We start from the raw sequence: 10,734 nt of genomic DNA, 5'->3' as shown, positions 1-10,734 counted from the left end.
AAAAGATGCTAGCCGCCCTCGAGGGAAAGTTGCTAGTGGGAGACGCCGCTCGTTGAAAAATAGGTCTCCCCTATTTTCCCGTAGTGGGGACAAAGACTGTTTGTCTGTTTGAAGGACTTTAGTTGACTAAATCTTAAGATTTATAACGGGCCCTCGAGCTAGCTAAACATGTACTGCGGAGACGCATCGACATCTAGCAATCATCTTACTCGAAGAATAGGGTCTGCGTGTGGCGAGCTACGGGACAGAGACCGTTGGAATGTTTACTGTCGAGTGTTACAACTATTTCCTTTTTAAGGAGAGCTATAGAATTATTCCATGCCTTTGTTAGACAAAGCGTTCATCCCGTGACCGCGGCTACGTTCGGCGACTGACTGTCGCCTCGAGCCCAAGCTCACTATCACAACTCTCGAACAATTACAATCGGATTGAATAACTACAATTGTTCAATTACAGCTATAGTAGACTCTAGGTTACAATGTTGCGGGATTATCCAAAATTCCAAAGGCTCCGGTGTTCTTTCATCTCCGACATATACACACACACACACACATAAATTTCACTTACCATCATATATAAATTTCATAAAAATGTTTCTTACCACTAGGACAGATAAATTCACGAGGAAATTTTCTGCAGTTTCTGAGTCTTGAGACGTGAAAAGACTCATTTGGATACCTCTACGTTCCAACAAGTCCGCAAGAGTTAGATCACCCCCAGTAGCATTACCAGTACTAATAGTGAAAAATGATAAGAATTTATGTTTTACTTAACGAATAAATGTCTCAAGTATTCTGCAAGTAATATACACACCTATTTCCAATAATTCCTACGCGAATATTTCCACCAGTACGTATCTGCACCATATTCCCCAGACCTTCGGGTGAGTTAGAATCTAACAGCAAAAATGATGTAGATTTTAATTTAAAACGTGTCAAAAACAATTCAACGAATACTTACTGTTAATATTGACACTGATATTAGCCTGTGGTTGACCAACCCTACCTCCTAAAATTTGTTGTTGTAAGTACATTAACGGATCGTAGATCGCATTTGTTTGTGACGTCGTTGATGCTGTAGTATTTGTAGAGCTGGTATTGCTAGTAGCACTTGAAGTTGTCGCTGTAATATGAAAAAATGATTTTATAGGTTAATAAATAGTTAACAAATAACAATTATTTAATATTTACTTAAATTATATACCTGTTTGTGCCTGGGATGGTGTTTCAGGCGTAGTTTGAGTTCGTGTTGCCTGCGATGTAGAAGTAGCAGTACTAGGAGTTGTAGTCGAGGTGCGACGAACATGATGCGAATTACAAGAAAGGAATGGATCAAAATCAAATGCTTGTCCTATACTCATTCCAACACCTAAAGGATGAGTCTGTTGATGGAATACGTGTGGACGCGACGTACTTCTAGTTTGTGTTGCTGTGGTAGGATGAGTACCAACATTGCTTCTATAATAATATGTAAGGAATATTAAATTCAAATTAGAAACATAGGTATATAAATTATTCGTATTATGTAAAAGTAATGATTAACATACCGTGCCTGTGTACTTTGCCCAGCATTTGTGTTCCCACTATCAAGTGATGCAGCAGTTAATTGGCTTGCTGTTAGAGGATTTCGGGTTATAATTCTTGTGTTAGCTGGACCACCTTGTACCATATGACCAGCAACAGCCTGCATCAAATTTCGTATGAAATCAGGCGGAGGAGCTGAGCCCCAATATGCACCAGTGCTACCATCCATTCTCCCTATAAATTATAAAATAATAAACGAATATAAATGGCAATTGAGCTTGAATCATAGTATTAAAACTATTAGTAGGCCCTACCACTATTATTATTGTTGTTGTTGCTATTATTATTATTTTCACCAGCTTGAGGCTGTTCACTTCCAGGTGGAGCATCTATGTTACTTTCAGGACTAACTTCCATTAATACTTCAACATTGTTTGGTAAGTTAAACACTGTTCCTATAACATAATTCTAATTGTTTTATCTAAATAATTTACTTTTTTAGACGCAAGAAAACTTATACATACCAAACGGAGATTGTGTTGAATCTAATTGTGGTTGTTGTTGTTCAGCTTGTTGTTGAGTACTAGATTCCGATTCTTGTTGTTGATTGGCGTCATCAGTATTAGCTTCATTTGTTTCTGCTTGCGTAGGTGTACTTGCAGATTCTACATTTTCTTCATTACCATTATTATTATTTGCATTACGACCATGTAAACTAATGTGAGCCTGGTAGAAACATGATATAAAATAATTTTATTACACCTGGAACAAAATTTAAATACTATTGTTATTCATCCTCACCTCTACCTGGATTGGTATACCGGGCTGCAAAATAGTTGAATGTTGAATAATAATTGGTCTACATCGTAAGTTCCTGGGCGGTTGTTGACTCATATCAACAATTATGTCACTTAAAGCATGACAGGCATGTGACATATAATGCAAGCATTCGCTTACACCATTCACAAATGTTTGAGTTTCTTCAATGCGTCTTTCCTAAACATAAATGATTTTTTCATTTCAAATTACTCACATCCATATTTATGAACATTATTTACTTACACCTGGATGTAATGAAGGATCATCACGCATAAGTTTACAATAACGTTCTGTATGAGGTCGTAAACGAGATTGTGTATCAATTAATAGGTCCAATAATTCTGCCAATTGTGGAGGTCGTGGAAGTCTAAAAATAATAGATTTATGAATTATGTAATAGAACATCATATTATACATATATAACTATACAGGATCCCTACTGTGGTGATGGTCGTCGATTAGATTGTTCGTCATTATTTGATGTAGAACCTTGTTGTTCAGATTGTGGTTGTTGTGGCTGTTGTGTATCTGCTTGATTCTCCTCATTAGTTTCATTTGCTGGTCTTGATTCAGCATTTTCATCATTGTTTCCTATGTTCATAGTTAACAGTTATATGTAATAATTTATACTCAATCTTTTTATTCTTAATACGTTTTATATACAAACCCCTAAGTAATGTAACGTTGTTTGCACCAACTGCAGATAAGGCAGCTGCTATTGCAGCTGCAGCAGCCTCTGCCAACCGGGCACCACCATTTGTTGCATTTTCATTATTACTGAAAAGGCTAAATAATTTATCAATTTATTTTACTCCTTTCCACAGTAATTACTAAATTTCTTTTTTCTTTTACTTACAACTGTTCTGTATCCAACTCTGACTCCTGCATGAGTTGACTAAATGGTGGTCGATTACTTTCAGATGCAGGGAGATTTGCGGAATTAGAGGGGCTCTCGAGTCGATCCATAAGACGATTTGCGCGTTCAAGCATGTGTCTTGCAGCAATTAATCGACCATTAGATAAGCTGTTGCTGAATTGAGGTACTGGCAACCCTTTTAAATGAAATAAAACAACTCTAAGAAAAAATCTCTGTAGAAAAAATATAAGTAAAATAATGAAAAAATCCGAAAATTTTGAAATTATATATTATATCAGACATATATTAGATCTAATACCATGTCCTTCCACAATTTCAGCTGGTACTGACATTGCACCCAAATACATAGCATTACCATGCATTTGAGCACGAGTGAGTCGGTAATGTGTTCTTTGTGGATTTTGCCACATTTGTGATCCATGATTCTGACCTTGACTTTGGCCTCCGTCATTTCCACGTTGACCAGGTTGAGGTGGTGCACGTTGTACCAAATGTATAACTTTTCCATTAACATCTAAATTGTAAAATAATTTAAATCAATAATGTCCTTTACTTTATATTTGTAAATGTAATACAAACTTCTTTACCATAATCATTTAATTTTTTCTCATCTTGAAGAACTCTACCGCAATAAATAAGTCTTTGTGAATCTGCTGGTACTGCCACTGTTTCTGCTATATATTCTTTGAAACCTCGAACTGTAATTTGCTATATAAAAAATCTAAGTCATTTTTTCTCTTTTAGTCTTTTGCAATTTTTACTTTAATACCATACAACAACAGTTTATAGTGACAGTTCCAAATCTATTAAGAAATACTGTCTTGATATAATTATACAAAAACATTAAAGTATATTTCATATTAATATTTCACATTCATCAGTATTGTTACATCATGGTTGATATTTCCAATTATTTCTACCAATAGTATAATATTATTTACATTAGGAATATGAGATATATAAAGAAGATATTATAATTTTATGTAGTATTATATTTATATTCATTATACAACAATGTTCTTAAATCTAATAATAGATACCAAAGTTATCAAAAATTTGGTATAAGAATTAGAAGACTATAAATCATAAAATATTTACAGAAATAACCTCAAAATAATGTCGCTATAAAATAACAATGACTAGTGAATATTCTAAATGAAAAAAATTCACATCTATAATAATTATTCCTAACGTATAGTATAGAATAATATAAAAATAGAAATATGAGTAAGTACATAAATAATCATGAAGCATGCTATTAAAAGCATTACAATCAACAATAATGTTAATTATAAACATAGAGAATAGAAATTCTTTATATGAAAATGGCAAAAAAAATTACTTACATCGTCTTCCAAGGAGAAAGTATGATTTTGTGAATCCAAAGTCTTTACCGTAAGGTCAATCATTGTTAGACTGCTTTAACAGCTACAGTAGAACTGAAATTCGAGAAAATGAACAATAGTATTAGGGCGAAGGTGCGTAATACAGAATCGACTTCTACACTCACGCAGGCACGTAGATACAAGACTGTAAACGACACTTGATTACTACCGAGGAGAAATATTCGATATCTAAAGTACGAAAAAATAGTTAATCCTAATACAAATCGACTCGAAGATATAAAGAAGCTACATAAATAGATCCTAAAACTATGTTCTTATCGTATAATGGTTTTTTTTAATCAACCCACCGATGAAATTTTACAGTAACGATATGACACGATACACGTTATTTTACCCAGAATTCGCTGTAACAGCGACCCCACAAGCGTTGCCAATACATTGGTTCAATTATTCCCTAGATAGAACACGATTCAGAATTGATAAAAATCATATTTCTGCAGTACCTACCTATCTTGATATTCCCCCGATATCTGCTAGATGACACCAGCAAGGTAAACAAACGACAAAATACGAATCAATTACTGGTCTCATCGATTTGAATTAACGTATCATAAATTAACACCAACTTTGATCATAAAATAACTCGTTAGTGAAGAATAATGACAAAAAAGTACATATGTGTTAAAAGTTTTGGTACTATATATTAAATTAATACTATATTGTCTAAACAAGGTGTTTATACAAAATATCTTGCGTGTAAGTTATCTGCATTGTATATTTGGTATTTTCTTCTTAAAAATAATAATCTTGTCGATAAATGAAATTATCCCTGACGGTTTTCTTTTATAGATGCTTACATGATTCGATTGATATTCACACATTACACTACAAATACAGAAGAAAAATATTTGAATCTAAACGTTTTATTTCTGCCAGCTCGAAACATAGAGAGGAAGTTGAAAGAAAAAAGAATGGTATTGTCGCAGTAATCATTTACGTCTTACAGAATCTCCCAAATGCATGTTACGAATTCATTTACTTTCGATCGTGTTTGTACCTTAAGGTGTCGCTTTGAGACGCGAGGTCGAAGAATATCGAACATTCGAAACATCTGTATTGATCTGTAACCAGTAACACCGATCTTCTGTATCTTGTCGCAGTCAGATGAAAATAATTCGAGCGTTACCAACGGATACATATCGAAAGCGAGGCATCGCCTCGCCATGGACTTCGCGTGATCCGACACGAAGATGAAAAAGAGAAGCAGAGAAGACTCATGGCAAGCCGATCGCATTATTCAGATTAGGGCATCGACTGAGCCACGCGAGTATGCGAGTACGCGCGTTTCTTTGTATGCGTATACACGTGTACATACTTATATCGGTGGAAGATAATACGGTCGATCGTGCACCACAGAAGAATGTTAATGGTGCTTCAGTTTTGTATGCAGGAAGTGACGGCGCGTCCCGTCTCATACCGTAGCGGGTCCCGGCGCCCCAACGTCCGAGCAGAAAAAGGCACAATAAGACTAATAGAAGTGAAAAACCAAGAGATTCACCCGTTCCCGTGTTGGAGGAAGGAAAGAGAGATGCTCCTTTAAATCCCATCATAAACACACATAGCCAGAGGCTCTCAACATTCCTCAAAAATCGTATATTTACACGAACTATCGTAATTTTCAATCCTCAATTTGGTAAGCTTGATATCTTCGATCCGACGCTTTTGTGATCTATATGTGATTATGGTAAGATTTGGCTACCAGGGATTAACGCACAAATGGTTTTAATATTATACCTTTTATGACTAAAATATGCTTAGATTGACCAATCATCGGTGATTCTATAGAGAGGAAAATTTCTTATACTTGTTTGTCTTAATCGCAGAAACTTGCGATTTTCTATTTTGTCATTTCCATAAAATTAGCGGCGGCGAATGTGTTGATGGAATATTTCTAAATAATACCGTATGGTTCGTGTCACCTGATTATGTAGTTAGTGCATTTAATTATAGCAATATGAGCTTAATGTATTTGGTTAACGCATTTCTTGGATCGAGAATGAAGACCGCTGCATCAATGCAGTGACAGAAAAAGTAAGGGTTATATGTTGGCCCTATGGAACAAGAAATAAACAGGCGCCAGCCAAAGTTGCAGCTTCGTAATGATGTAGCTATCTCGATTTAACATGCCTCGCGGTCTTGCCCGTTAGTACATACTTAACTTGCTTTACTAGTGTGAGCTTCGCCGTTCTTAGCATAACTTAACCCGGCTCCGTTTCCTTTACTGCTAATAATAATGATAGAATGAAACGAGAGGCGACGAAGAAACGAAAAGGAACATTGTCCAAGTGAGAGGAAATACAGGAAGGAAACGAAGAATACAGAAAAAGAGGGTATTGTCAACGAAACAAGAGTTCTTATGATATATAAAATCGAAATAAAACGAACTGATCTTTAGGACTAATACTTGAAACTCATCAAGTACCAAGATTGTCATTCAAATCATGTTGTTGCTGTTCGATATGTACCGATTTCGCTAGCACTCGACACGAGCGATATTAAAGTACATATCTGTTTGATTAATAGTTACGGCGATTCATCAAGTCAAGAGTATATACATGCACACATGTACACGTATCATCATCTATGCACGTATCTGGACACGCATACGCAGATAGAACTGGCATGCTCCACATAGATACTGGTTTGAAACGAATCCTACAAAGAATTCAAAATACCAACTTAGCATTGACTATCTCGCGCTACCTTAATGCTTTTATATCCTCTAAACTGCTACTGGCTACTGCCTTCTTTCTCATCCTCTTTCTTCCTTCCAGTCGTTCCTCTTTCACGACAAGAAAACGAGGAGTTCGCGTGCGTGTCTTGAAGCTATGCAACAGGGAGAGATCCAGGGAAGCTGGTACGAGAGATAAACCAATACCGAGGCCGGTAGCGAGCAGTGCGTGACACGTTGAACCGTGTGTACTGTGTGTGTTGGCGCCAGGCCGCATTCTCGCATTCGTTAACTAACACATCGAGTTAAGTCCCTCCGCAGCTCGTGCCTTGTTCTCCCTCGCCTTCCCCTACCTCCATCATCTCCACCTCCTCCTCACCAACCCTCTACCCCGTCCCGGGAACCCTTCGCGATATTAAGAGCGGTCACGGATCCCAAATTTGCCATCCGTAGAGAGGCGGGACACCGATTTGTCCTCGTCCCGTTTGCACGCCACCGGTACGTGGTAAGATGACCGGTTTCTACTGGTGTACATCGGTCGCCAATCGTGTTTCGGAACAAAGTGGTTCTCCAGAGGAGACTACATCCGTGTCCAGCTATCGAAACTTATTGTCTCGGGTGATTATCAATCGTGATATCGTTTCATCCTTGAAACCCGATGACGCACGTTGATCGACTCCGAAGACGGAGTTACGGTAGAGTATATTAAACAATAAAACGCCAACTGCCTCGCTTATTCGTTGTATATTTTATGCGCAACTTCTTCCACTTCTTCAAGTATTTTCTCGTTTATCTTTGTGGTCAAGGCGAGTTCCATTTAAAAAAGCTTCTTCGACAGATATTCATGGGACATTAACGATACGAAGCGGGGACACGGAGTCGTGCCCAGAAGTTCCTTTCTTCTCTCATCGAGGAAAAGCGCGATGATGCATCGTGTCAATGGAATTCATAGAAACCGGTCGGTGAAAACGCGAGCCGCGCGGATCGTGAGATTGTATTTACTGTCGCTTCAATGATCCACGGAGAGACGACCGTCGAGGTCGGTAATTAATCTGTATCAGTTTACAATGAACGAAAGAGAGCGTTGAAAGATCGCTTGTAATCAATATTAATTACTAATCAATAAGCGAAGTGAATCACGAATTGAGGAATTTTTCCCGTTTAGTAAAAATTGTTGATTTAATGGCATAAAAATGAATAAGTTGATGACAAATTAAAACATCAATTAAAGTATTGCGTAATTTTATAGCGCAGCGGATAAGGAGCTTCGAGAGACGATAAAAGAATCGAACGTTATCGCACGAATTAGTGACGGTTATTGTACCTGAGATGCTATTGCAGGGAACCAGTGGCAGGACCGTGGACCGCGTTAAACATCGTGTAAAAGGTGAGAGGCGTGTACCAAGTTGATATATATATTGTTAGTCGTATCGATTTCTCGCCGTGTCTACGTTTACAAAGATCTGTAGCTTGACAGTGAAAACGATAACGGAGAATGACGAAAACGACGAAGAGAGGATGGAGAATTTCAACGGATTAACATTCCAGCAGCGTTCCTAACCACTTCGAAATTCATCGTGACAACGCGAACGATAAGAAGAATCTATAAGAAGAATCAGGCGAAGCTTTTTAATGGTTTTTGATCAGCTCGAAGTCTACCTTGTCACCAAACACGATAAGAGATACAACGATGTTAACAATGGTAAAAAATGACGAGTATCACTGACTTTATTAAATGTGTATTCTAGATGCGTTTTTTGATGGTTTGTTCGTGAACGTTTGACGCGCAGAGGCAGTATACGTATAGGATGATAATAAAAAATGTAAGTTTCACCGAATCAACGTTCCAAGAACATTCTTATTAATTCATCTACCTGGAAATACGTTGTGACAACTAAAATGAGTAGCACGAAGATTTCAGCCATGTCGTCCCACGATTTTCATATATCAAGCTTCAACGCGACAATAGCACGGTAATAATAAGAATGAGAAGAAGCATAAAGAAAAAGAACGGTGAAGATCTACAAGTTTCATCGAACCAACATTCCAAGAGCGTTCTTGGCAGTTCACCTACCTCAAAATCCATTCTCCCTCTCTCCTGAGATACCTATGGCGCTTAGCCACGATCTCCAAAGCGTGATTCGAAGGAAAGGGTGCGATCTTACCGCGTTGACAGTATCACAGGTAAAAGAAGAAAGTGAGAAAATAAAAAAACGAAGATATGCAATAATAAGAGAGGAGTGGCATAACTCGCACATAATGCGTCGCAATTAACCCCCCTCGCTTACATGTAATTTTAATAAGTACGCGTTACGGTATGTATAAATTTGCATAGGCACACAGAACGTAATAAGCACCTGGAATTAATGTTATCGCGCGCGAGGCAGTAGCCGGGATTAAAAATGTGTCCGAGCGTTTGCATGGATGAGAGAACGGTCGTGGTCCGGTCATGGACCAAAAGAAATGCAAAAGGAAACTCGAATATATGTATAAAATTCGTGTTGCGATAGCACGTTTACATCGTTTAACATGTACCATATATTTGACTCGATTGTTAAATAATCATCAAGATACAGTATGATGTGACTTTGCTTTCAAGGTATCAACCGTTTATGAAGTCCGAGTGTCGGTCGTACGTGTCGTCTACTAGCTGCTACAACAGAGGAAGAAAGATGACAAGGAAAAGAGAGAGAGGAAAAGAGATAAACAAGCAGAAGACAAGGAGAGTAAGAATAAAAGAAAGAGAGGGATCTACGAGCGAATTATCTGGTATTTTCTTTCAGCCTGCGGACGGCTAAGCAAAGGTCAAAAGTTGAGCAATGCTATCCTTATCGATGCAAACACCGCCTTCGCATATGCAGTGCGCAAGCATCGAGAGATTGGCGGGACTTCTTGCCTTCTCGCGTGAAAACGTTCACGCTAGTCACGCTGGTGCCATTGTCGAAGAAAATCTTGATCGCGTGCCGCACCAATTTTTCTCCCTGATTTCCGCTTTGCCGTGACACTTTCGAGAGGCTTTACCGTTGCTACTTATATATCGACGAATTACTTTCAGTGAATCGTCCAGAGAAGAGAACGATATCGAGATACTCGTGAATCATAGAGCAGGTTATAGGAAGCACCCGATTATTAGAATCGTTAAAGATGTATCACGAACGAGAAGACTTATTGCGAGGATCTTGTGAACCCTCGAGACTCGTGCTCGATAGAAACCGCACGACGAAATTAAGGGAGCACGCATGGTTGTTTCACGTGCGGAACTTCCGGTTGCTGATCCGTGCGAACACACACAAGCGACAAATAGATTGACGATTGCCGATAAAAAGATAGAAACGGATGGAAAGCGAGAGAAGGGGCAAAAGAGGAGAGACTCGAGTCGGTGTACACACATAATGTACGAGTCCTGAGAGGAGTCGGAGTCCCTCCCGGAGGCGCGGC

The 10,734-nt window shown here is 38.1% G+C and overlaps 1 protein-coding gene and 1 long non-coding RNA gene across 12 annotated transcripts in view; one reads left to right on the top strand and one right to left on the bottom strand.

Moving 5' to 3' along the window:
* Positions 1-5,013, bottom strand: part of LOC100740660 (large proline-rich protein BAG6) — an 8,500-nt gene extending 3,487 nt beyond the window's left edge. Inside the window, exons 1-17 of one of the 11 annotated variants that reach the window (XM_024368348.2) lie at positions 4,913-5,003; positions 4,730-4,793; positions 4,566-4,658; positions 3,807-3,927; positions 3,518-3,733; positions 3,199-3,394; positions 3,010-3,128; positions 2,783-2,933; positions 2,586-2,709; positions 2,325-2,519; positions 2,048-2,249; positions 1,838-1,978; positions 1,547-1,757; positions 1,204-1,457; positions 961-1,122; positions 814-895; positions 602-734 (exon numbers count right to left, since the gene is read on the bottom strand). In XM_024368348.2, coding sequence (XP_024224116.1) covers positions 602-734; positions 814-895; positions 961-1,122; positions 1,204-1,457; positions 1,547-1,757; positions 1,838-1,978; positions 2,048-2,249; positions 2,325-2,519; positions 2,586-2,709; positions 2,783-2,933; positions 3,010-3,128; positions 3,199-3,394; positions 3,518-3,733; positions 3,807-3,927; positions 4,566-4,628 — 2,370 coding nt within the window. In that variant the 5' untranslated portion in view covers positions 4,629-4,658; positions 4,730-4,793; positions 4,913-5,003. The other 10 variants (XM_024368355.2, XM_024368349.2, XM_024368351.2 and 7 more) reach the window with 10 other exon arrangements.
* A 2,003-nt stretch (positions 5,014-7,016) lies between these two features.
* On the top strand, positions 7,017-10,728 carry LOC112213007. The gene is made up of 3 exons (XR_002946869.2): positions 7,017-8,335; positions 8,546-8,683; positions 8,766-10,728. It is a non-coding gene; the product is annotated as an uncharacterized LOC112213007 (long non-coding RNA).
* The last annotated feature ends 6 nt before the right edge of the window (positions 10,729-10,734 follow it).

This window comes from Bombus impatiens, unplaced genomic scaffold (assembly GCF_000188095.3).
Source record: "Bombus impatiens unplaced genomic scaffold, BIMP_2.2 scf_0418, whole genome shotgun sequence".
NCBI classification, from domain to species: Eukaryota; Metazoa; Arthropoda; class Insecta; order Hymenoptera; family Apidae; genus Bombus; species Bombus impatiens.
Note: the sequence above shows the minus strand (reverse complement) of the source record. Positions and strands in the feature narration are given on the sequence as shown.